We start from the raw sequence: 25705 nt of genomic DNA, 5'->3' as shown, positions 1-25705 counted from the left end.
GCTAAGCATGAGCTCTACCACTGAGCTATACGCCCTACCCCCTAAAATTAATTTATATGTATAGAAGAAATACATGAATACAGTCTCCTAGCAAAAAAAAATAGAAACATCAATAAGAGTGAAGTTCTGCTAATGCTTTCTCCTCTCCCCTCTTCCCCTGCCTGTTTGTTATATAGTCCTCTGTTCTTCTTCTGTGAACACAGAGACTATTCACAATACATATTCTGTATGTTATATATACTATTTATATTCTCTATTATATATACGTGTGTGCGCAGTTTCTGCAACTTGCTTTTTTCCCTACTCTGTATGCTGGTACATACAGATCGACTGCATTCCTATGACCCTTGATAGGTTAATCTTTAAATTGTTTCTAATTTTTTGCTAATCAAACAGCATTACGAGGTACCTTCTTATATATGCCTCCTTGTGTGCAGGGGTAAGTGCTCCTCTGGGCTAGACACCCAGGAGGGGCTTTCGCCAGGCATCTTGAGTTTAACAGAGTTTGAAGTGAAACAGTTTAACCTCCCCTCCGGTGCTGACCCCTGCGGCTCGCTCCTAGGCTGGACCTCATTCTTCGGATCTTAGCCCAAATATTACTATCTCACAGAGGCACTCCCTGTCTGGCCTGTAGAAAGGGGTCCTTCCCAGTTACTTACTCTCATTCCTCTGTTAAATTGCCTTCTTTGTATTTAGTTTTTGCTTGTTTATTTTGCCTTTCCCCCAGTAGAATGTTAAGTTCTTGAGGGTAAGGAATCCATCTGTCTTGTTCACCACCATGTCCCCCGCACCCAGCACGGTGCCTGGTGATAGTAGGTGTTCAGCAAATAGTTGCTGAATAAGTTAATGGTTATTGCTTATAAAAACTGCAAGCAGCCTAATTCTTCACGAATGGGGATTCATCAAAGCAATTAGGATAGAATCACGTGATGAGCTATTATGTTGTGTAGAGGAATACTTTATGGGAAGAAAAAAAGTTAATCCTATTTTTTTTAAAGTGTCTATATTAGGTATTTTTAAAAATACTGCAAGAGGGGAGGGTGTAGCTCAGTGGTAGAGCGTGTGCACAAGGTCCTGGGTTCAGTCCCCCGTCCCTCCATTTAAAATAACTAACTAAATAAATAAACCTAATTCCCCCCTCCAAAAAAAAATACTGCAAGGATAGGTAGGAGAGTGTTCACAGTGTTACTTTGGGGGGTGAGTGATTTTTCTTCCTTTCCACATTTTTCTACAATAAAACAGGCTTGCTTTTCCAATGACAAAGAGTACTGTAAATGAAGTTATGTCACAATAACCCGGCTTGTGGGGTGGAAAGTCACGGGGTGGGGGGGGTCAGCGGTCCTTGGAGATCGAGAGTCCGAGCGGACCCCCTTTCTGCCTTCAGCACTTGAGCGTCTGAGGGATGATCCTGCGCAGTCGGTCCAGCGTTCGGTCGACACCGTCCTGAAAAGGCTTGACGGGTGCGCCAGCGCCAGGCACGTCTCTGCGTCCAGGTCGAGCCAGCTGGGCAGCACCTTCTTCAAAGTCCCGCAGAGGAAGAAGCGACTGTTTAAGCCGGTCAAGTGGGAAAGAGAGGATGAGGACCAGCAGGAGAAGAAGACCCCGAACTGGTTCAAGGCGCCGCTGAATTTGCTGCGCGCCCGGCACACCAGGAAGGTGAGGAACTCTCCGCTAACGGAAGGCGGCGCGGGGGAAAAGACGGCCGCGTCCCAGGCGCCGAAGGCGCGAAGTCGGCTGGAGGAAGCCGGGCCCGCGCCCAAGTGAGCTGCGCCGGGGCCGCCCGAGTCTCTAGCGCTGGGGACCAAGGCCTTTTCCCCTTGTCGTCCGGATGCCAGGGCCTCACTCCCCCGTGGGCTTTCCCGCCTCTTGTCCGACTGGATGGATTAAACCCCAGGAGGCAGTTTTGACCTTGGAGGATCCAGTGCGTGGCTTGTCCTCTGTCTCCCTGGGGATTGTTGACTATCAGCATATGTATTTGTCAGTAAAATGTATTTTCTCATCCTGAGACAGATGGCTCCATCCTAGTTTCTGGGGACTGGGGATAAAACCCAGGGACAGGAACAGCCCTGGAGGCGTGTCCTTCAACCTTCAGCTATGGGACAGCAGGACCTCACAGTACCCCGGGTTCAGGCTTCCCATCCTGCCTCCTCATGTTGGGTGAGACCCACTGGGCTGACACGCTCCCCTGGGTCTGTTTAGACGGCAGGTTAGACTGTGAGTTGTACACGGTGGAGCAGTGGCACCTCTGCCCCACCTGTTACTCAGATGTCCACAGAGTAAGTGACATTCTTGCTGGGATAACTCTGGGTCCATCCTAATTTATTTTTAAAGAAATTCTTAAATTTGGGTTTGAATCCTTGCTCTACATGACATTTCCCACCAAGTTTTTTTTTAATGCGTCTTAAAAGCTCTCTGCTTCCCTTCTGTTTCTCGTCTACAAAGTGGCATTTATAATACCTCCTCTGGTGTGGTCCCCCGACACCCGTTCTCCTCCTCTTCCTTTTCTTAAACTGTGCGTTTGGTTGCCTGGATTAAAGGCTCCATTTCCCATCCTCCCTGCTGCTGGTGTGGCCACAGAACTGGGTTCTGACCAAGTGGGCCCAAGGGAAGGAGGCAGGTGCCACTTGCAGGAGGCCTTCTGTCAGGGCAGGTGCACCGCGGTTGTCCCTCACATCTGACTTCTTAGTGACGAGAAGGTGGACATGGTGGTGGAACTAACTGGGTCTCGGGGGAAGTGATATATTGAAGACTGCAGAGCAAAAAGACAGGAAGAATCTAGATCAGGAGCAAGCGTGGAGCTGCTCACTAGTTTGGAGAGCTAACCTTCAGGCTCTATCAGGGGAAGGAGGGTAGAGAGAAAACTTTATGTATTTTAACTGATGTTACTGAGTATTCTGACACAGGCAAACCCAGTCCTGATGGACTGACTTAACTGTTCAACATCTCTGTAAGGACAAAAGCAATGCTGAATACAAACTCTATCAACTGTGGACCAGTTTGGTATGAAGGAAGAAGGTAATGCTTATTTTTCAAAAGTCGTGGAACATTCAGTCTCCTGGAACTTGGTGCTGAGAACTTTGGAAGATGTAGAAAGACCAGAGAAACTAGTTCCACTTTGGTCAAATTGACTCATTTCTTTGAACTTAGCAGTGATCAGATGGCTTTGATTGCGTCTAAATTTCATGACCTTCTGGCTAACATCTTTCTGAAACTTGGTTTCCTAGCATTTAAAAATGAGAATATTTAAACTTACTTTACAGGCTTTACAGAATTAAATGAAATAGTGCTGTGTGCTTGGCATATAATAAGTGCTTAATAGATGGCTGCAACTATTACCCAGGCGTGATGGTTAACTTTACAGGTCAACTTTGTTGGGCCTCAGTGCCCAGATACTTAGTCAAACATTATTCGGGATGTTTCTGTGAGGGTGTTTTTAGATGAGGGGGTTTTAAATGTCTTGCATCATTTGTATTCTAAATAAGTGAGTAAGTAAAGCAGATGGCCCTCCCTGATGTGGGTGGATCTCAACCAATCAGTTGAAGGCTTGAATTGAACAAAAGACTAAATCCCGAGCAAGACGGAATTCTGCCAGCAGGTGGACTTTGGACTTGAACTGTGGCATCAGTCTTCCCTGGCTCTCCAGCCTGATGCATTTGGAACTTGCCAGCGTCCATAATCATGTGAGTCAATTCCTTTAAATAACTCAATCTCTCTGCTGCCTGTCTCTTCTTGGATGGATAGATGGATAGATAGGTTTACACTCTCTTGGTTCTGTTTCTTTGGAGAATCCTAATACCTCAGGTATAAGGCCTTATCCTTTGCATGAATAGAGAGGTGTCAGCTAGGATGACAGGGGTGTAGATGGTGGGGGTTGGTGAGATGGCCAAACTTTAGAGGACAAACACTATTCTGACTTTAGCTTCTGAATCCAAGAACCGAGACTTTCAGTGCTTTATATAAGAGGATATGGGGGCAGGGTCTGTCCCGGGAAGGCCCCACAGGGTCCTGCTCAGTTACAGTCACCATTCTCCACCTGGGGGGTGGGTCTAGTTTCTACAGAACAACTCAAAGATACCTGTCAGATGGTTCCGTATACCCCTCCAGGTGGGACGAGGGCGCTGTTTTATTGCTGACCTGTTGCCATCACTTCTCATGTTTAACCGCCTTCCTTTGTCTCTACATCCCTTGCCTCCCTACTTAGTACCTGCCTGTGCCTCCCTTTGGAACTGGGGGCTGCCCAGAAGACTAAAGCCTTTTTCCATCAACAAGAAACCGAGGACACAGGGGTTTCATACCCGGGAAGGCCCTGCAGGGTCCTGCTCTGCTTCCAGGCCCCTTTTCTTCGATTCCCCTCAGTCCTGGGGGAAACGGGCTGGGCAAGAAAGGGAGTCAAGGCTTGGACTGAGGTTAAGCATGAACCAGAGGAACCCGGTTTTAGGACTCGTTTTCGGGACCAGAATACGGGCACCAGCCCCTCTGGTGTTCGGAAATAACGGCAATTTGATTAAGTCAAGCGACTACTTAGGAACCCAGTCGTTAGGGGCCTAAACATCCCGCACCTGGCGCGGGGAGGGGCGAGGAAGGGCACCAACGTCACAGCCGCCCAAGGACCCTTCTCCTGGCATTCCCGGCATGAGATGGCTCAGCGGGGCCCGCTGCGCACGCGCACCGGCGCTAAAGGGAGCCATAGTAGGCGAGCCACGGCGTGCGCACGCGCAGTGGCCTGGAGCGTGCTGCGCAGCGTGCTTTCCCGCGCGACGCTAACGGAGACGACCCGAGCCCGCCGCGCAAGCGCAAAGGCACAGAAGGGAGAACTCCCGCCCCTGCCGAGCCCCGGGACGCGCACGCGCAGTGGCGCAGAGCGTGCAGCGTGTGGCGCGCTCCCCTGGGCGCCGCGGACTCCGCGCCCGGCTTTCAGGCTCAGCTGTGAACCTTTGCTGCCTGGCCTCGGCGGAGCAGCCCTGCGGGTGAAGAAGGTGAGCGCCGTGCTCTGGGTAGACAGCTGAGGACGAGAGGAGAAAGGACAGACTCCGGTGGAAAAGCCAAGGGGCGGGGTGGACTGGCGGCGGGAAAACGCCCGAGACCTGGGGCGGGGCCGGCATGTGATTGGCAGGCCAGACACCAATGGGAGGGCGGGGGAGGCCGCGGGGCGGGGCCTGCCGGAGAGCGGGGCGGTGCTGCGGGGCGAGGACGGTCGGCCTCCTCCCCGAGCGCCGTGCTGGGGGAGCAGCTTCCGTTGTCTTACCTGCTGGTCTCTGCAGCGCCGGAGTGTGCGCTGTTACCCGCCTCCTGCAGGTGAGGAACCGGCTCAGGGATGTGAACCTGCGTGAGGATACAGATGGGGTCCCACTTGGGTGCTCCCACCCCAGAGCCCCTCTGCCTCTCCCGGCATCAAGGCCGAGCGTCCAGGCGGGAGGACTGGGATGGATGGAACTGACCAGTGGAAATAAAGCTTAGCACGGTGTGAGGGCTCTCAGGACGGAGCTGGGAGGGAGACAGGACCAAGGTGAGCGTGTGTGTTAGGCACTGGCAGCTCGCAGCGTGCGGTGGCTCTGGGTTCACAGCAGGTGCAGAGTAGCTTCTCAGCTCTTGGGGTCGTGTTGTCTGCCAGGTGTGTGAAGTTAAGTCACTTTAGGAGCCGAACAGTAGGATCGTACCTGGAACGTAGGCGTCTCATCTGCTCAAGCTGCCATAACAAAACACCATAGACTAGGGCCGGGGGGGGGGTCTTAAATAATAGAATCGTGCTCCTCACAGGTCTGGAGGCTGAAGTCCAAGATGAAGGTGCCAGCCCGTCCGCCCCTGCCGAGAACCCTCTTCCTGACTTGCAAAAGCCCCCTTCTCACCATGTCCTCACGTGACTGGGAGAGAGCCTTCCTGTTCTTGCAAGGCCACCAGTCCCTATAAGGATTAGGACCCACTCTCAGGACTTCATTTAATCGTAATTAGCTTTTTCATTTAATGTTAATTACCTCCCACAGCCCTGTTCCCACATACAGCCCCACGTTGGGGGTTAGGGCTTTAACACATGAATCTGGGGGAGGCGGGACACGATTCAGTCTGTGGCAATAGTTAGTACCTGAGTAAATAAGTGATAATTGAAGACTGAAGAAAATGAACACTTTCAGAACAAGTGTGTACCTGCTTTCACGTATCTTCCCTCATCTGACGAGCGTGAGGTTTGCTGTGCCGTGGGTGCCTGCGCGCGGGCAGGGGTTCTAGGGAGAACTCATCACGTCCTCCACGCAGCCAGCCTGAAGAGGTCAGGAGAAGTCACACCGAACATCCTCAGTAGCCCTGAGTATATCCATTATTCGTGGGTTTATCTAGACCCTTCTTTACCTTATGGCTTAGCTGTGCTGCTTCTGGAATGATGAGATCTGTAACTGCCACCCACGGAGACGTGAAGTAACACTTACGCTCCGTGTTGTTCTGTGCTGTCTTTCTGAAGTTTGGTAACCAAGTCTGTCTTTTCACCCCACTTACCCCGATGGGAGGAGGATCAGTGGTGGAACGTGCAGCTCGGGGGCTGGGAGGTCTGGCAGGTGTGCCTTCAGATCTTGGATTCAGGCACTTGCTAAGTGATTGTGGGCAAGTCACTTAACCTTTCAGAGCCTCAGTTTCGTCATCTGTAAAACAGACCTAATAAAAATTCTGACTGCATAGGGTCGTGGTGAGGTCACGTGAAAAGTTTGAAACCATTAAAGAACTGGCCTTCGGATTAGATACTGAAGTCACAGACCTCCTCTCCCCACACCTCGGAAGAACAAAAACCCCCACCCACCGCTCTCACGTCAAGCTGGCTCTTCACCAGGTTTTTACTGAGTGACTGCTGGGTGCCTGAGCACCTCTTCTGAGAGCTTGTGGCCGGGAGGAGCAAGACAGACGCCGTTCTTCCTTTTATGCTACGCATTTTCTAGTAAATAAAATATGGTCAGATGGTGCTAGGCGCTAGAAAGAAATGAAATGCAGGGTAACGGGGTAAAAGAGTGACTTAGAGCAGAGCGGTGTGTGTGTACCAGGAGGGGTGGTGTTGGACCACAGGAGGGTGGCAGATGGAGGGAGGGCCTCCCCCAGGAGGTGAGCTGAGTCCTAAATGTTGAGGACCCCACTGCCCAGCAGAGGGGCTGGCAGATATGGGGTGCAGGCTGATTAGAGCACTCCTGGCGCCCCCCCCAGCAGTCTGTAGGCTGTCCAGTGATCTCTCTTTTTTAATCATAAGATTCACTTTATTTTTTAGCAGATTACGTAATTTAAAAAAATTTATTTTTTATTAAAGTGTAGTTGATTTACAATGTTAGTTTTAGATGTATAGCAAAGCAGTCCAGTTATACATACATGTATATTTTTTCAATTTTTTCCAATTGTAGCTCATAAGAAATTGAATATAGTTCCTTGTGCTATACAGTAGGTCCTTGTTTATTTATTTTATTTACAGCAGTGTGTATCTGTTAATCCCAAATTCCTAATCTGTCCTGCTCCCTACTTCCCCCTTGTAACCATAGTTTGTTTTCTAAGTCCGTGAGTCTGTCTCTGACTTGTAAATAAAATTTATATATATATTTAGATTCCAAATGTAAGTGACATTATATGATATTTGTCTTTCTCAGGCTTACTTCACTTAGAATGATGATCTCCAGGTACATCCATGCTGTTGCAAATGGCATTTCATTCTTTTTTATGGCTGAGTAGTATTCCATTGTATGTGTATGTGTGTGTGTATGCATACACCACGTCTTCTTTATCCAGTCATCTGGATGGACATTTAGGTCGCTTCTGTGTCTTGGCTATTGTAAATAGTGCTGCTGTGAACATTGGAGTGCATGTGTCTTGAGAGGAGAGGCTGGTCAGATTTTCCTCTTGGGGTTTAGAACTAAGAGGCATGAAGAGACTTGGCTTGGCAGTGGGAGCGGAAGCCAGGAGGCCGAGGGGCAGAAGAGGCCGTGTGCCGGCTGGCACTAGGGAACAGAAGCCGTGAGTGTGCAGAGGAAGCCAGCCATGCTCCACCTGCCATGTGACGGGGCCGCAGAATGGAAATCCGTGGCGTTTACCTGTTGGTGGTTCCTGGAGCCAGCTTGGAACCTGAGCCGCTCTGTGGTGCTAGCCTGCAGGAAGTCCCACCCTGTCAGTGGCCTCTGTTCTTGGTTTCCCCAGGTGGTCTGTATTCTTTATCTTTTCAGTAAATCTCCCTTTCACTTAAGCTAGTTCTCTCTTGTCACCACATGAGTTGGACTAAAACAGCCGTGTGGCCCTGGGCTTGGACCCTGGATTTCCTTTTTGAGCTAAGTCTTTGGTTACTTAATTTCTGTAAGCGTCAGGATCCAACCACCAGTGTCGTCCAGGTCAGATGAGACCACAGAAGTCAAAGGGCCGGCGGAGCGCCTGGCACAAGGCAGGTGCTCCAAGTTTCTCAGAACCTTTCTCCCCCTCTGTGCTGCGGTGGGTTTCTGGTCACTCGCCTCCCCTCATTTTGAAGTGTCCTAGTTCTTTTTTTTAAAATTTTTTACAATTTTTTTATGTTTGACCATTAAATGAAGTATCCTAGTTCTAAGTCGTCCTTCTTGGTTATGTCTCCGCCTCCGTCCTTCTCATTTTACCTGCCCCTAAACTGTCCTGGGAAGGACAGCACGCAGGCCCTTCCCCTCGGGAGGGACCTGACCTGGTTGCAGTTGCCCCGAGGCCAGTTCCGTAGCAGAGGTGTACGTGGGCCTTAGATTTATACGTATTTGGACTTAGGTCTGACGAGCCTGCTTAAATAGCTCAGAGCAGTGATTTCCAAAGAGAGAATGGGGCCAGGATGGACGACGGTGATTAAAGGAAGAAAGGGGCTGTAAAAGCGGTCACGGAGAGAGCAGGGTCAGAAGGGAGGGGAAAGATGAAATAAACACGGGGCAGAGACGTTTGCTCAGACCTCGGCCTGCAGGTTCTGGGAAGCCCCTCCAGTTGGGGCCCCGCCGCCCTGCAGAGACCTCCCCCTGTCGGGGGGCCCCCTGGAAAGCTCTTTTTCAGGGGGCGGCCCTGGCTTGTACCAGAAACGGAGGCTGGGGGGGCTGGAAGCAGAGTGGAGAGGCCCAGCGGGGAGGGTGGGGGTGCCCCGGGGAGAAGCTGCGCTGGCTCTGCGGCCTTCCCGGTGCAGGGGTGAGAGGCAGGGGACGCAGGGGAAGAAAGCAGTCACCGCGCGACGCCTCCGGGCCTAATCCCGACCCCAGGGCGCAGGCCTTCCCGGGGCTGCGCCCTGGTCCGGGTCGGTGTCGCTGGTGGCCCTCACGCTTCTGGAGAGGCTTCCTGAGGGGTGCGTGAGGGAGCATGGTCTCCACTCAGGAAAGTGTGCGCCGGAGGGAGAAAGCCCCCCGCGAGCAGGGACCACCCCTAGGGGCTGTTCCCTCGGGCCAGCACGCCGGGCCACTCACAGCGCCCCGGTTTCCTCCCCCAGGCCCATGGCTGACAAAACCCAGGAGGCTGGTGGCATCCACTTCCCTTTTCCCTTCACACCCTATTCCATCCAGAAGGACTTCATGGCAGCGCTGTACCAGGTGCTGGAGGCTGGCAAGGTCGGGATATTCGAGAGCCCCACGGGCACCGTGAGTACGAGAGGTCGGGCCTGGGGAGGGTCTGGGGGACGGTGAGGGCCCGTCCGCGGCCACCGGCAGAGGCCTCGCGGCTTGAAGTGAGCAGAGTGGTTCTCCCTGGTGGTCTTTCTGCGTCGTAGTCGTTTCTCTGAATTAAGTTGTCGAACACAACCTGTCTGCAGCCCGTAAACTGCACGCCCCTCCCCGCGCGTCTTCACATCATCCGTCTGCCTTGTCTGTGTGTCCAAATCTCCCCGTTTGAAAAGGACACCTGTCCTAGCGGGTCGGGCCCCCTCATCTTGACTAAATGCACCTGCACTGACTGGACTTCCCAATAAGGTCACGTGAGGAGACACTGGGGGTCGCGGCTTTCACACATGAATTTGGGGGGGGGGGGACACAGTTCAACCCGTCACAAGGACCAATGGAAACTTCTGGTCTTTAAGTGAGGAGTTGTGTTCTCCAGAGTAATTGGTTTGCTTTAAAAACCTCTGAACACGGGGCTCCGGGGCGACCACGCTGAATGCAAGTTAGAGCTGGTGCGGCGCCGCCAGCCAGGGCGGGTGTGGGACTTCATGCTGTGCGGGCTTTTGGCCTCGATTCCTTTCTTGGACTATTTTCAGATTTCCCCATTCTCCTAATTGTGGTAACTTGCAGTACTTACATGTAACTGGATAAGCCACTTCCCGTCCTCTGGGAACAGTGCGCCGTAAGACTGAAGACTTTCTCTGCACTTCTCCCCTTGTCCTGTGTTTCCCACCGGTTCTGCCTACCCGCCCCCTCCCCTCCTCTCCAGGGCTGGTATTTAGTCAGGCCGTCCTTAAAGGCTCTAAACAGAGTGGGGAAGGTGGTCTGGGGCGCTTTCTCTGAGGGCACTTCTCTTCCCGTAGGGAAAGTCCTTAAGTCTTATCTGCGGGGCCCTCTCCTGGCTCCGAGACTTTGAACGGAAGAAACGCCAAGAGGAGGCTCGTCTTCTTGAGGCTGGAGCCGCCCCCTTAAACGACGGGGAGGACCAGAACCCACACCTCCCTTCACTGTCGTCCTGCCAGGAGACCCCAGGCACCCCGGGGGCCTCAGGGGAGCCCGACTGGGTCACGCAGTTTGTGCAGAAGAAAGGAGAGAGGGACCTGGTGGACCGACTCAGAGTGAGACCGGGTTACCAGAGGTGGGGGATCCCGGTGGCTGGGCCTCCGTGATGGTATCAGGTCGATCCGAGCTGGATGGCGTGTGTTCCATCCGCCTCCCGGGCCGAGTTTAAGCTGGAGTCTATAGGCCTTTCCTAGACAAGGGGTCACAGTTCCCCACCTGGGAAGGGGACCTCACTGTCGCCAGTGGCCGTGTGCTTCAGTGGCTGTGGCCTGGATTCAGGGGTGCACGTGGTTGAGAGCCCGTGGCTCTGGGAGGGAGTGCGCACTTCCTGCCGTGAGCGTGGCTGGGGGCCCTGGGGCCCAGGGTCTGCAGCACCGGGAGGTTGGCCGGGGAAGGGGGAGCTGCCCGTGCGAAGAGGCCCTGCACTGAGCCCCTGGCTCTTTAAGAAAGGTCTGGCTGAGGGAGGGTACTGCTCAGCGGTAGAGCGTGTGCCTAGCGTGTGCCTAGCGTGCACGAGGTCCTAGGTGCAGTCCCCAGTCCCTCCACTAAAATAAATACATGAAAATAAATAAACCTAATTCCCCGCCCCCCAAAAGAGAGGCCTGGTCTGGGGCTCCCACAGACCCTCCCTCCCGTATGGCTGCCCCCCCCCCCCCCAGGAGGAGCAGGTCCGGAGGAAGAAGCGAGAGGAGCGCCTGCAGCAGAGCCGGCACCACGCCTGGCTCAAGTCCGCCGCCAAGCGCCCGGTGAGCGTCGTCCCCAGGACCGTCCAGCCCATGTCACACTTGTTGGTCCTCGCGGGTAGCGGTAGCTTGTCGGGGCGAGTGACCAGGACCTCCGCCTCCCCAGTCCCATAAGGCGCCAGGAAGCGGCGAAGCCTGTGCCCTGTGTGGATGGCGTGTGTGTTGTCCTCAGTGGGGCCACCCGAGGCTGCCTGCGCCCCAGAGGTGGGGACACCTGTGCTGAGGCTTCTTTCTCTGTCCCCACCGGCCGGGGGCCTCCACAGAGACAGGAAGATGAAGAGACTGAGCATCTCCTCCACCTGAGCAGGGAGATGCTGGCTGCAGGGATGGGCTCCGAGCAGCTGGCCTCTGAGGAGGAGGAGCTGGTCCTGGCCGACTACGAGAGTGACGAGGACAGAGGCGCGGCCAGCGGGTAAGAGCAGGGGCCCTGGGAGCCGGCCCCTTCCTCTGCCCAGAGAGGCGGCTTCTCCGTCACTCACAGGGCGCCGAGGGTGGGATGCCAGCAGTTGGCCCTTTGCTCCCAGCCAGGCTGCCCCTTGGGATGGAATGGTGACAGCAGTGGCCAACCTTCTTGGTGGGCTGGAGCCGGCGTCTCCCCACGCTGTCACAGGACCCCGCCACCCGGTAGGGCGCTGCGCCTTGGCCAAGGCCGCCGGCCCGGCTCTGAGCCTCAGGCCCTTAATACCAGACCGCGCCGAGTGCGGCTTGGGAGGGAAGCCCTCCAGGTGGCCTCGGCCCAAGCTGTTCTTTTCACTGACTGGTCCCAGTTCATAGCTTTCTGACTTGTGAGCTCTGAGCTCCTGTGTGAACTGGAAGCACTGAAGGTAACGACTGGCCATTTTTAGGCCGCGCTGCCCCGTGAGGGCCTCCCTCTTCTCTCAGGCTTTAAGTTCACAGATGCCCTTGGCGCGTCTCCTGCAGGTGTGGCTCGTCTGGCCTCCACGTTGGCGGCTGCTGAGGGCTGGGGTGGCTGTGACAGTTTCTTTTTTTTTTCTTTCCTACTCAGGAGTTTGACAGTTTCTTAAGACAGTGAAGTTGGCCACATCAATTGATTCTTCCTTTTACAAACAATTTCTCTGTAGCATGAATGCTGTTTGATAGCATTTTACCCACAGGAGAACTTCTTTCGAAATTGGAGTAACTCCTCTCAAACCCTGCCACTGCTTTGTCAGCTAAGTTTATGGACTTCTCTAAATCCTTTGTTGACATTTCAGCAGTCTTCACAGCACCTTGACCAGGAGTAGATTCCATCTCAAGAAACCATTTTCTTGGCTCATCCGTAAGCAGCAGCTCCTTACCCGTGAACGTCTTACCCTGAGATTGCAGCAGTTCAGCCCCATCGTCAGGCTCCACGTCTGATTCTAGTTCTCTTGCTGTTTGCACCACATCCGCAGTGAGTTCCTCCTCTGAAGTCTTGAGCCCTTCGAAGTCGTCCGTGAGGGCTGGAACCAGCTTCTCCCAGACTCCTGTTAACGCGGACGTTCTGACCTCTTCCCGTGAATTGTGGAAGTTCTGCGTGGCGTCTAGAATGGTGACTCCTTTCCTGGAGGTTTTCAGTTGACTTTGCCCAGATCTATCGGAGGAATCACTGTCTATGGCAGCCACAGCCTTACAAGATGTATTTCTTAAATAGTAAGACTTGAAAGTTTAAGTGACTCCTTGACCCACGGGCTGCAGATGGATGTTGTCCAAGCAGGACTGAATGTCTCCATCAGAGCTCCTGGGTGATCCAGTGCCTTGTCAGTGAGCAGCAATATTTTGAAAGGAATCTTTTTTTCTAAGCAATAGGTCTCAGCAGTGGGCTTAAAATTTCCAGTAAACCATGTTGTCAGCGGTGTGCTGCCGGCAGGTTTTGTTCTCCCACTAACAGAGCACAGGCAGAGTGGATTCAGTGTCATTCTTAAGCGCCCTAGGGTTTTCGGAATGGTCAGGGCGCACTGGCTTCACGTTAGTCACTGGCTGTTTCAGCCCCTGCGAGAACCAGCCTGCCCTCTGAAGCCGGGCGCCGACTTCTCTGCAGCTGTGAGGGTCCTGGACGGCGTCTTCCCCCAGCGCAAGGCTGGTGGTGGTGGCCACGTGCGTGAGGGATCTGAGCTGCGTCTCCTGAGGAGCCTGCTGCTCTGCCTGCACGTTTATGTCACAGACACGGCTTCCTTCTTAAACCTCGTGAACGAGCGTCTGTCGGCTTGAAGCTTTTCTTCTGCAGCTTCTTCACCTCTCTTGCACATTTAGCATCATATCCAAGAAATCACTGCCAACACCAATGTTGAGGAGCTGTTTCCTTATGTTTTCTTCTAGGAGTTTTATGGTTTCAGGTCTTAGGTTTAAATCCTTAATCCATTTTGAGTTGACTTGCCAGTGGTGTAAGATAGGGGTCTAGTCTCATTCTCGTGCATGTGGAGATTCAGCTTTTTCCAGCACCGTGCACTGGAGAGACCGTCTTCTCTGCACTGAGTGTTCTCGGCCCCCTTGTCGAGTGCTGGTGCCTGTGAGCGCAGGGGTTTGCTTCTCGGCCCTGACTTGTGCTCGTCAGGCTGTGTGTCTGCTTCTACGCCCGTGTTGCTCTGGATCCCCATAGCTTTGTAATACAGTTTGAAAGTGTTGATGCCCCCCGCTTTGTTCTTCCTCTCAAGACTGTTTCGGCTGTTCGGGGTCTTTAATGGTTCTGTATGATTTTTAGGATTTTAATGGTTCTGTATGTTTTTTCTATCTGGAAACTTGGTAGGGACTGCACGGGTCCTAGAGACGGCTTTTGGTAGCACAGGCGTTTTAGCAGCAGTAATTCTCACTCATAAACGGGATTGCTTCCCATTTGTTTGTGTTTTCAGTTTCTTTCATCAAGATCTTGGAATTCTCAGCGTGTAGATCTTCCACCTTCACTGCGTTTCCTCTAAACCCACTTTGTTGAGAGTTTTTATCATGAGAACTTGTTGGATTTTGTCTAACTCTTTTTCTGCCTCTATTGAAATGATCATGTGGTTTTTAACTTCCATTCCGTTTATGTGGTTTATTCACATTTATTGATTTGCTTATGTTGAACCATCCTGTGTCCCAGGGATAAACCCCACTTGATCGTGGACTATGATCCTTTCAGTGTGCTGTTCAATTGGGTTTGCTGCTGTTTCGTTGAGAATTTTCGCATCTTTCTTCAGCGGGACACTGGCCTGTAGCTTCCTTGTGGTGTCCTTATTGGCTCTGGTATAAGCAGTGCTGGCCTCGTGAAACGAGTTTGGGAGTGTTCCCGCCTTTTCAGTGTTTTGGAAGAGTTTGAGAAGGATCGGCATGATTTCTTTAAACGTGGTTGAATTCCCCGTGAAACCTTCAGGGCCTGGTCTTGCCCGCGTAGGTGCTCAGATGCCTGCCTCGAGGCACGGGTTCAGGATCCGCGTTAACACTTGTGACCCAGCTCAGGGCTGAGATCCCCGCTCGCTTCGCACATCCCACTCCTCCCCCGGGCCCCTTGGGGACAACGTGAGTAGAGAACTTGAGTGGAGTCTGTGAATGTTCAGGAAAAAAGTGCTGTTTGGGGTCCGGGCCTCGGCTAATCTTGCAGGTTAGCTTCTAAGGCTCCCCGTGCCCCGGCCTCTGGGGACACACCTGCTGGCTCTGAACACAGGGTCACCTTATGTGGTCCTGTTGACTGGGGCACCACGTGGCGTGTGACTTGAATCCAGGCCTTTCACACAGCTGCCTGGACAGTTCTTTACTCCTCTCAGAGCCCAAGGCAATATGCATTTCTGCCTTTAAAAAAAATAGAACTTCTTGGGGAGCAAAAACAAAAAGCAAAAGCCTGAGAAGATAACTTTCTGTGCATGTATGTTTTTCCTTCTCTCAGAGCAGACGAGGATGAGGATGACTTGGAGGAAGAACATGTAACCAAGGTGAGACGCCACGTCCGGGGTCGTCTGCTGTGTCGAGGGCTCTCACCCAGGGAGGAGGTGGGGGCTTGGGGCCGTGTCTCCAGCCCCAACCCCACTTAGTCCCCAGGTGCTCCCTGGGCAGGTGGGCTGGGCACCAGGGAGACTCCTGCACCCCCGGCCATTGGGGACAGCCTCGGGCCAAGGCCCCCGGCTGCTGCCCTCCGCCTGGGGTGGTGGGAGGCGGGGGACGGGGTGCCCTGCGCTCAGCCCTCGGTGCAGGTCCCCTCGTCGGTGTGACTGTATTTGCACAGGGTGCTTCGAGGTGTGCGTGGTTCTGACCCTGCTCAGCTTTCACGCACGGAAGACTTGGTTTTTCTCTGTTGAAATGCGATGTTCTCCCCCATTTTCCTCCTTGCCTCTCCTTGCTCTCCTAAATCTTGGAGGAGAGCAGAGAGAGCGTTCAGTTCTGCCTCCTCCTGTCTGACGGCCAGCCCATCCTCCGGGCCCTGGGGGGGTGACCCTTCCCCCACCCCCACCCCCAGACTCTGGGCCTCCTTTCCACGTCAGGAATCTGCACTGAGGGGGACTCCCTTTCCTAAGGTGGCCGAGCCCCCCAGGGCGGCCAGATCAGAAGCTGAGCGTGACTAGGGGAGCAGGAGGCCATCCTGTGGGGTGGGGGCCCTGGGACCTGGCCTGGGCCTCCCTGAGGTTGCTGTGGGTGGTCACCTGCTTCAGGTCTGTGAACAGGGCCTCCCAGTCCCTGGCTCCTTGCTGTGGAGAATGCTGGGGTGTCACGGTCCCCTCCTGAACCCCCCTTTCCCGAGCAGATTTACTACTGCAGTCGGACGCACTCCCAGCTGGCACAGTTTGTGCACGAGGTGCAGAAGAGCCCCTTCGGCAAGGACACCCGGCTCGTCTGCCTCGGCTCCCGGCAGGTGAGCAGGTGTCTGGGCCCTGGTGCCGGCTTGGAAAGACGCAGGGCCCAGCGGGCTGCACAGGGCAGGGCGGCCCCTCCGGCCTGCTGGCCTGGAGGGAGACGGGAGCCCCAGGCTTGCTATCAGCACGTCTCTCCTCTGTCCTCTGTCCTGCAGAGCCTTTGTGTGAACGAGGAGGTGAGAGGGCTGGGCTCCGTGCAGCTCATCAATGACCGCTGTGCAGAGATGCAGAGGAGCAGACGTGGTAGCCGCCACCCCGAGCTGGGCGCCCCAGCGGGGAGGGCCGGTGGGAGTGGCGGGGACACGGGGAGCCCTGCTTCCGTCCTAAAGAGCCCTGCGTGGAAGGGCTTCTGCCTTCTAGTCCGAGTCTAGTCTGAAGCTTCGGCCGTGAGGCGATTTTACAGGCTTTTTCTCAAGAAGACAAAGTAAAATGCCAGATGTTACCATGAGACCGAAGCAGCAGTTCTGGGACGCGGGTCTGGATGTTCCAAACCTGCTCCCGGCCCCGGACAGTTGTCCCTCTTTCTGCCTTTGCCCCTGCGCCCCTCAGAGAGGAATGGCATCCCCGAGGAGGAGGAGGCGGCGGCCGAGAGGCGGCGGCAGCGGCGGCAGCGAGCCACCTGCCCCTTCTACAGCCACGAGCGGCTGCAGCTCCTCCGGGACGAGGTACTGCTGGAGGTGAAGGACATCGAGCAGCTGGTGACCCTGGGGAGGGAGGCTCGGGCCTGTCCCTACTACGGGAGCCGGCTCGCCATTCCCGCAGCGCAGGTGAGGACCCGGAGGTGGGGCCGTGGCTCTAGGCTCTGAGTGTGCCTAGGAGGGCGTTCTCACTCTTAATTCAGGAGGGTGTCACCGGCCGTGGTGGGACCGCCTGACACACCACCCCCGATGACGCGTCAGTCAGTCTCTCCGGGTCTGTAGTGTTGGAGGGGCCCTCGGTGGCCCTGGGCTGCGGGGACAGTTGACATTATCATGAGGGATGGGTGCATTCCTAGTGAACCCACAGCGGGAGACGCCGGGGCAGAAGGTGGGAGGAGGCCCGCAGGGAGACGCAGAGCGCACAGAAACCTCCACATGCGCCCGGAGTGCGCGGCGCCCTCAGCGCCCGTGGGAGCCGCCTTCTGTAGACTTGCTGAGTCAAGTGTCCAGAGTGATGTCGTTGTCACTGGGGATGATTTAACTGTTTCCTTGCTGCTTCCTTAATGTGAATGACAGCTGGGAAGGCGATGTCACTCGTGGAGAATTTTGTATGATCAAGAGAAGGCTGATAGACGTTAAAGGTGCAGGCGGCTGTGTTAGTGCCCCTCGTGCCTGGTGGGCGGGCGCTGGTTGGCGTGCTGCCCCGGCGCGGTGTGGCACCTCCCGGGGGGCTGGGGAGCCCCCCAGCCCCACAGTTGCCCCCTGCCCTCCTGGGGTCAGTGGGCACTTGTGTGGCAGAACAGTAAGATGTCCCGAAACTTTTATGATCTCAACTTTTAAGGCACTTTTCCCCTCGTTCTTTTACAATAGCCTGCTGAAGGGCTGGCGCGGGTGTTACTTGCATTCTGCACGTGAGGACACCTGGGGCCCGGAAGGTTAAGTGGCTCATCCATTTTCTCACAGCAGATGAGATACGGAGCCAGTATTAAAACCTGGCCTTAAGGTTCTAGTTTTTTGGATTTTCACTTTATCAGTGTCCTTTTAATGGGAAAACTGTGGTAACAACATAGCACCTAAGAGATCTAGAGAGAGCTTTTACTTTTGTTACCACCACCCTATCCCTTAACCTCATTTGAGACAGAGGTTGTCAACCCCATTTTGCAGATGAGGAAACCGAGGGCCAGAGGTTGACCTGCCCAGAGTCGCACAGCTGGGCAGTGGCGGCCCCGGGACCAGAACCCAGGGCTGCTTTCTGGCCCACCAGTGCTTCCCAGAGTGTTCTGAGGAAACTTGGTGCTTCCGGGCTGCCCTGGGGGCAGGCGGGGCTCAGCAGCAGGGCCCAGGCCTGCCCCTCGCCCTCCCCTGTTCCACCCTCGGTTCAGTCAGAAGTCCCATCAGTTCCAGTGTCATCTGTTTCATGTGTCTGACGTCCCCCCTAGAACTCGGTGCTGAAAGCACAGTGCGTGGCTGTAGCTTTGTCTCCTGAACACGAATTCCCGGCAGGAGGTGGGACCATTCTCACCCCGGCTGGGGGTGGGAGGGGCGGGGGGGGCGGGAGGGGCGGGAGGGGCCCCGCCGCCGCTCAGGCCGCCTCTCCCCCTCCCAGCTGGTGGTGCTGCCCTACCAGACGCTGCTGCACGCGGCCACGCGGCAGGCAGCGGGCGTCCGGCTGCAGGGCCAGGTGGTGGTCATCGACGAGGCCCACAACCTGATCGACACCATCACCGGCGTCCACAGCGTGGAGGTCAGCGGCTCCCAGGTGGGTCGGGCACAGGGCCCACGGCCCGTCAGATGCTGACCGGCTCCCCAGCAGGACCTGGGCCTGGGGGCCCACCCAGTGGTTCTTCTCCAGCCTGTGTCACCCTGAGTCCCTCCAGCCCAGGGTGCCACTAATGCGGTCTCCAGAGCGTGGTGGTGGGATGACAGGCAGAGGTGGTCATGCGGTTGGGTGGTGCTTCTGTCGGTGCTGCTTTGAGGGGTGCTCGTGGCCTCGGGAAACCACTGCTGACTTCTGCCCACTGTGCCTGCACCGCGTGCGGGGCCTCTGATCTGCACGCCGACGCTGCAGCGGGCCGGATGCAGAGGTCAGAGGTTTAAGCACTGTGCCTGACGTCACCCAGCCAGCATACACGTGGAGCCGGGATCTGACCACTGATTTCTGACCCTCGAGCCCACATGACACCCACCGCTCGACGGTCCAGTGCTGGGCTGACCTCAGGCCAGGATGTGACGGTTGCCTTGAACCATCACTTAGCAGACAGCACATCTTTCCCAACCTAGAGAAAATGGATGGGGGCGTTCATTACCTGAGAGTCACTTTTTGCCCCGACCCACAGTGGGCACACAGCAGAACCTGCCTTCCCTCCCCTCTCAGCTCCCACCAGCCTGAGGGCCTCGAGAACCCGCCCTTCACCCTGATGGCAGGCATCTCTGGGATGTTGCTGCCCGGCCCCAGGCTGCTTGCCCAGAGCCCTGTTGTCCATCACACCGTTCTCTCTTCTCTCCCAGCTCTGCCAGGCCCATTCCCAGTTGCTCCAGTACATGGAACGATACGGGTGAGACTCGCCTCCTGAGGGGAGGGAAGGCCCTGCTCAGCCTCGGCGCCCTGGGGGCAGTCTCGGGCCCAGATCCCTCACGGGTGCCCTTTAGCTCCGGTTCATTGTGGCGCGTGCCCCACGAAGGCCAGGGGTCTCGGGATTTAGCAGTTGGCCTTGGAGGCCTTAGGCCATGGCCAGCCTTTCTAATGCGAGAGAATGTGTAGCTCATGTCCCAGCCAGAAAGGCAGCAGACAGGAGGGCCTTAGCTCGGGGCCCCGGGGGGACGTCGGGGACAGCACATTTATTGGGTTCTCCCACCACCATGACGTCCATTGGCTCCTGCCCAGGAAGCGCTTGAAGGCCAAGAACCTGATGTACGTCAAACAGATCCTGTACCTGTTGGAGAAGTTCGTGACTGTGCTGGGCGGTAAGGAGTCTCCCCAGGTGCCTGCCAGGACCGCGGGCTCTCTGTCTCTCAGGAACTGCCTTGGCCACCGGTTTGGAAAATTGTTATTGGTCTGACCTTGCATCTTTTTTCAGAACACTGGTGTATTTGCCCCGGTTCCAAGTCCCTTTTATTTTGCCAGGCCTTACTCCACAGGTGGTGGTGGTCCTAACACACTGTTCTGTAGACGCGCGGGTGGCATCTTCTGTAGCGGTGTGGGGACTCAGGGTGGGAACCTCAGGCGGGTGAGCCGGGGCTCGGAGCAGAGGCGAGGCCTGCTCTGCTGGGTGAGCCCCACGCGGGGACTGGTGTCTGGCTCCGGGTCCTTCTTTCTTAAGATAGTTCCGGGCCACACGCCCTTCCCTTGAGTGTGGCAGCCCCCCTGCAGGCTTTTATGGGAGCTGAAGTGCAGAGTGGCAGCGGGGGTCTCTGGAGGGACCTCGCACTGGTGCCCTTCACCTCGTCTGTGCTGGTCACCTCACAGCCCAGGCATCTCCTGCTGGCGCTGCGTGGAGTGGGCGACCCTGTCCCTGCCTCCTCCTCGGAGGTGCAGAAAGGGTGATGTGGCCAGGCTTGGGCTGCATTTGCAAACACAGGGTCAGACCCTGAGGCCCCCGGAACCCCCTGCTCTCTCCACCCTGTCCTTTGGGTGCTGTGAATGGCCAGAGACCCCTTCAGCTGGGAGTGTTCCCACTCAAAAAGTGCAGAGCAGAGTGAGAAGGTGGGGGCCAGAGGCCCACTGTCCTGACCTGTTGGATTCTCCTTTTTTAGGCAACATTAAACAGAACCCCAATACCCAGAGCCTCTCGCAGGCAGGTAAGAGCTGGACAGAGCCATTGCTGAGCATCCCTCAGGGACCGGACAGCTGTGGCCTCGGGGCAAGGACTCCAGGGCCCTTCACTTGTCTGTCTGCAGGGACGGAGCTGAAGACCATCAACGACTTTCTCTTCCAGAGCCAGGTCGACAACATCAACCTGTTCAAGGTAGGGGTGCTCAACTCTATGTGGGCACGTCCACGGTCCTTCCCCCGAGGACGCTGTGTCAAGACCAGGGAAGGAATAAAAAGTAAATTCCTTCTGTTCTCAAAGCAGTCTGAGGTCTGAGGTCCCCCACGTAGGTGGACGTGATTCACCCTTAAACACAGCTGCATGTGAGCAGGCGGGGTCACAGGTCACAGGTGGTGCCTCTCCCCGGACTTGACGGGCTCAGACACTGCAGGTGTCTCCCCGGCACCACCTTCCCCTGGGCTCTGTGTGAGACAGGGACTGCTTGGTGGGCCTGATCCTGCCGTGGGGCCGAGGTGGGTGAGAACTCAGCTTGGCCTGGCCCCCTACCCTCACCCTCCAGCCTGGGTGCGACCCCAGCCTCCCGTCTTTGCTCCCTCTAGACGCACAGGCCCTGGTGCTTGACTGACACCCTCCGTGAGCCTGGTTTACTAACCACACAGAGCAGCACCTGTGTCCCCGGCAGCGCAGGCCCCGTGACTCCAGGCTGGGAGGGACCACGTCATTCAGGAGCCAGGGACATCGGGCTTCCCAGCTCAGGAAGGCGGCCCGCTCTCCTTCCTTCACACCTGCCGGGCCCCGGCCCGGTGGTGGCCGCAGTCTGAGTGGCCTCTGATTCCTTCCTCCCCCGGCTCCTCTTGCATCCACGCGGCTGCCAGGCCCCGGGGACCCCTCTTGTGTTGATCCCCCTTCTCGTTCCCGCGCTGCTGCCCTAGTGCTGGCTCTCCTCCTCTAGTCCTTCCTGTTCTCCTTGTTCCCATCTCTCCCCTCTCATGTCTTTTACAAACCATAGTCCAGTGAAGCTTCAGGGGCCCCACACCCTGCGCCTTGCTCTCCAGGCTCTTGCTATGCACACAGCCAGGCTCCTCCACGTGCTCCAGAACAAGCCTTGGTCCTCCCTCCTTTGCTCGTGGGATTTTCTAAAACCCCCTCTTAATCTTCAAGGTCTAGCTTTGCCGTCACGTTGAATGAAAGTGGAGGGGACGTGGCCATCATCAAGCACCTTTAAAGAGGGGAGGGCCCCGTGTGTGTGTGTGTGCACATGCGTGTGTGGTGGGGGCACAGCAGAGGAGGGGCCTCTGGAAGGAGGCTGGCACGGCCACGGGGGCTTCAGGCACCCGGGAGGTTTGGGAGGTGGGCAGGCTTCCCCAGGGCCCACGTCCGGGTTCGGTTTCGCAGGTGCGGCGCTACTGTGAGAGGAGCATGATCAGCAGGAAGGTACTGCTCCCTCCCCATGCCCTTCCGCCCCATCCTGCGGGGTACTTGGGGCCCCTGGGTCTCCGTTCTTCCTGTTGGGTGGCTGGCCTGGGGCCGGCAGGGGGCCCAGATACCTGCTGGCGGGGTCGGTTCCAGGCTGTCCCCTCTCACAGCCACTGCTCTCTCCTGTCCCAGCTCCTTGGCTTCACGGAGAGGTACGGAGCGGTCCTCACGCCCTCCAGGGAGCAGCCCAGGCTGTCTGGCTTCCAGCACTTCCTGCAGAGCCTGCAGCCCCCGGGGACCAAGGGTGAGTCAGGAGGGGCCTGGGGCGCAGGCCTGCCCGGGAGGATGACTTCAGCCCAGCCACAGGGAGACCCCGCCCCCTGTCCTGGCTCCCAGACCCTCTCCCTTCTGCTCTTTGCAGCTCCTGCAGCCCCCGCAGCAGAAGGGGAGGACGGGGCGCCACGGCTTGCTTCCCCACTGATGCACATCGAAGGCTTCCTCGCAGCTCTCACCACTGCCAACCAGGACGGGAGGGTCATCCTGAGCCGCCAAGGTAACCCTGGGAGGAACCAGCCCAGAGCCAGGCTCCTTCACTCCCATGCAGCACCTGGCCGGGTTGGGACGCGGAAACGGGTGAAAACTGACTGCCTGAGACCTAGGCAGGCAGTGGTGGTGGTGCAAGGGCGCAGAGGGGCTGGGAGCTGGGTTCTCTGGGTGCACTCACAGGAGGAGCCACGTGGCCCAGCGCTGAGGTCAGGTGGGCTTCGCTTCAGCTGTGGTCCCATCACCTGTGAGCTGCGTGACTTGGACCAGTTTCCCCCCAAACCTCTGTGCCTCGTGTGAAAAGGGAGAGGAGGGTGCCACCTACCTCAGGGCCCTCTTAGAGATGAAGGAAGTTCTGATCTAAAGAGAATGTGGTATTTCTGTGGCTCCTACGTGAACCCGTCTGGACAGCCCGTTTGCCCCAGGTGGTGTCTCGTTGGGCCTGCACCGTCCCCTCCGTGTAGCTGTCTTTTGTCTTTTTTCCAGGCAGCCTCAGTCAGAGCAGCCTCAAATTCTTGCTCCTGAACCCAGCCATGCATTTCGCCCAGGTGGTGAAGGAGTGCCGGGCAGTGGTCATTGCGGGGGGCACCATGCAGCCGGTAAGGACATGGCCCAGCTTCGTGCCCCAGGTGTGGGATGGGGACAGGGGCGGGAAGGATGCTTCAGGTCCCACAACCAGAAAGGGGTTGGTTTGCGCCGGCCAAGCAGTAACCACCAGGTGGCGCTGCTGTACTGTCTCGCTGCCGGGGCCTTTCCACCTGCCTGGGGGCCCTGGGGTCCAGGGGTGGGGAGGGGTGGGCACTGCCGCTGCTCTGGTGTTTCTGGGGGGCTACACACCGTCTCTGCAGCTAGGTTACCCCTTGAGTGTATCTTAGGACAGGATTTACGGCTCTTCACCCCTCCTGACCCGTCAGTGTTTCCTAGCCTGTTGGAATCACCTCTGTAGCTGTGAGTTTTTCCACTTTTCTGGTGTGTAGACAGATTTTTATTCACTTGTGTATTAAAATCATTTATAGTTGTTGTTTTTGATGCTCAGAGGCCTCAGACTTGGCCTATGGGAGCCCCTCATGCTGCTCTGGTCCCTTTGACACTACCCTGCTCTCAGCACAAAAAAAGTCCCAGGCTCACCTTGCCCCAGGCCTGGAGTCATTCATTTCTCCAGGGTGCCCTGGTTTCTCCGGATGGGGTTAGGACTTAGCCCAACATCCGGGAGCTGGGGACGTTCACAGTGCTCCCGGGACGCCACCATTCATAGGCTGTTTCAGTGGACAGGCCTAGGAAATAGTTCTCGGAAATCATGAATTCACAGTGCTATTTCTATATGAAAATCAGTCATTTCAGGTGACCTTCCACAGTATCTCTCAAGCTGCAGTTGGGTTTCTTATTACATTAACATACTACTTACTTGCTCTAGCCCACATACACCTAAAACAGTTTCGGGGTTATACCAGTATTCAAACCAACTGCTGACTGAATTTGCTTACGTGCATTTATGTTTTGCCCTTAAAACACACCAAGGACCTGTAGTCACTCAAGCCTTTCTGTGTGGATGTGTCCTGAGTCTGACAGGTAGCTAGGCTTTGTTTCAGTTTTACAGTTTGCCTTTTTACTTTCCTAATTAGTTTTAGAAATAGGTCACCATCTGTATGGGTCAAAAGTGTGACAGGACATTCAGGGGCCTCCCTTGCACCCCTCTCTGGCCTATTCCCCATTCCCACAGGTAACCATTTTTATTAGCTGCCAGTCTCTCCTGCCAGTGTTCTGCTGTATTTTCTTTTTTTTTTTTTTGCAAAGATAAGCAAATATGGTTTCTTTTTCCTTTCCTTGTTTACTTCCATCCAAGGTAGCGTAATCAGCTTTGACTTACAGGTGTGTTCTGGCCACCATGCCTTCTCAGTCCACAGGGTTGTCTGTGTCCCTTTTGCTGGCTGCGTGGTTCTCCACGGGGTGGGTGCAGGACAGCCTGCTCAGCCAGCCCCTCTTGGAACGCAGACTGTTACAAATCACTTCCAGAACCATCCTCGTGCAGACGATACTTGATTTGTGGAGCTGTACTTCAGGGAGGGGGTTGTAGGTTAAACAGTTAAAATATGTCTCATTTGTTAAACGTTGTCAGATCCCCTCCCACAGGAGCTGTACTGTTCCGTAACCCACCAGCAACCTGTAAGAATGCCTGTTTCTCCACAGGCTGGTCAAACTTTGGAACTTTTGCCAGTTTGGTAGGTGAAAACCCTGGAGCGCTTTAAAAATACGAAAGCATATACATCTTCCCACTAGAGATTCTCATTCAGTAGTTTGTGCTGGGGCCTGATCATCATTTTTTAAAAAGTCTAAGTGGTGATTCTGTTGCACAGCCTGCGCTGAGAACCTCTGTGTTCCCAGAGGCGGTTCCCGTGGGCGGTTTAGAGGCTGCCAACACTGGGTATTATTTTTTTTCTTTCAGCTAATTTGTCACGAGCCTTTCCTTTTACCTCTTTTTTCTGTTCTCGAGTCCTTGCCACCTCCCAGGCCAGACTTCATCTTCCCTGCCCTGTGCCTGGTCCCTGGGAGATGACAGCTGCCCTTGTGGCCTGCAGGTGTCCGACTTCCGGGAGCAGCTGCTGGCATGTGCCGGGGTGGAGGCTGAGCGAGTGGTGGAGTTCTCCTGTGGTGAGGACCCGTGCCCAGAGCGGGGGCCGCACTTGGCATCATGGCCTCTTGTCATGGTTCAGCCACAGGCCATCATCAGGCCCGGGGCTGAGGCCACAAGGGGGAGACACGTCCTCTGCCAGCTTCCCGTCGCCAGGCTCTCGTGCTTGTCCCCTGCCCCACCTGTACGGAGAGGCCTGAGCATCGCCCACTGGGTCCTCTGGAAATGGGCAGAGGGTGGGTGCTATGAATGGCTGTTGCTGGTCTGAAGGGTGGGGGCGCTCCTTCTGGACTCCAGCCCCACTGGGTCTCGCCAGGTCACGTGATCCCTCCAGACAACATCCTGCCCCTCGTCGTCTGCAGCGGGCCCTCCAGCCAGCAGCTGGACTTCACGTACCAGAAGAGAGAGCTACCTCACATGGTTGGTACCAGCCGTCTGGCCTTAATGCTGCTTTTGCCAGGGCAGGAGACAGACTGGGGCTGAGGGCAGGCACTCTGGCCACTCCTGGGCCT

At 55.8% G+C, this 25705-nt stretch overlaps 2 protein-coding genes and 1 long non-coding RNA gene across 3 annotated transcripts in view; all 3 read left to right on the top strand.

Annotated features, from left to right (window-relative positions):
* Positions 1-2005, top strand: part of LOC105076702 (maestro heat-like repeat-containing protein family member 1) — a 63654-nt gene extending 61649 nt beyond the window's left edge. Inside the window, exon 41 of the mRNA XM_074357410.1 lies at positions 1385-2005. Within this exon, the coding sequence (XP_074213511.1) occupies positions 1385-1764 (380 nt within the window). The 3' untranslated portion in view covers positions 1765-2005. The remainder of the gene's footprint in view (positions 1-1384) is intronic.
* A 1474-nt stretch (positions 2006-3479) lies between these two features.
* DDX11 (DEAD/H-box helicase 11) overlaps positions 3480-25705 on the top strand; it is a 27139-nt gene continuing 4913 nt past the window's right edge. The window contains exons 1-21 of the mRNA XM_074357411.1: positions 3480-3680; positions 4202-4976; positions 9507-9581; positions 10460-10714; positions 11318-11404; positions 11665-11813; positions 15237-15282; positions 16089-16196; positions 16353-16440; positions 16747-16964; positions 18442-18594; positions 19344-19390; positions 19720-19799; positions 20589-20633; positions 20733-20800; positions 22001-22039; positions 22214-22325; positions 22443-22574; positions 23051-23163; positions 25141-25213; positions 25510-25613. Of these exons, the coding sequence (XP_074213512.1) occupies positions 4638-4976; positions 9507-9581; positions 10460-10714; positions 11318-11404; positions 11665-11813; positions 15237-15282; positions 16089-16196; positions 16353-16440; positions 16747-16964; positions 18442-18594; positions 19344-19390; positions 19720-19799; positions 20589-20633; positions 20733-20800; positions 22001-22039; positions 22214-22325; positions 22443-22574; positions 23051-23163; positions 25141-25213; positions 25510-25613 (2331 nt within the window). The 5' untranslated portion in view covers positions 3480-3680; positions 4202-4637. The remainder of the gene's footprint in view (positions 3681-4201; positions 4977-9506; positions 9582-10459; positions 10715-11317; positions 11405-11664; positions 11814-15236; positions 15283-16088; positions 16197-16352; positions 16441-16746; positions 16965-18441; positions 18595-19343; positions 19391-19719; positions 19800-20588; positions 20634-20732; positions 20801-22000; positions 22040-22213; positions 22326-22442; positions 22575-23050; positions 23164-25140; positions 25214-25509; positions 25614-25705) is intronic.
* LOC141575904 (uncharacterized) lies at positions 5170-7192 on the top strand. Its single transcript, XR_012503995.1, has 2 exons — positions 5170-5295; positions 5758-7192. It is a non-coding gene; the product is annotated as an uncharacterized LOC141575904 (long non-coding RNA).

This window comes from Camelus bactrianus, chromosome 34 (genome assembly GCF_048773025.1).
Source record: "Camelus bactrianus isolate YW-2024 breed Bactrian camel chromosome 34, ASM4877302v1, whole genome shotgun sequence".
NCBI classification, from domain to species: domain Eukaryota; kingdom Metazoa; phylum Chordata; class Mammalia; order Artiodactyla; family Camelidae; genus Camelus; species Camelus bactrianus.
This window is presented reverse-complemented; position numbering and strand designations above follow the sequence as displayed.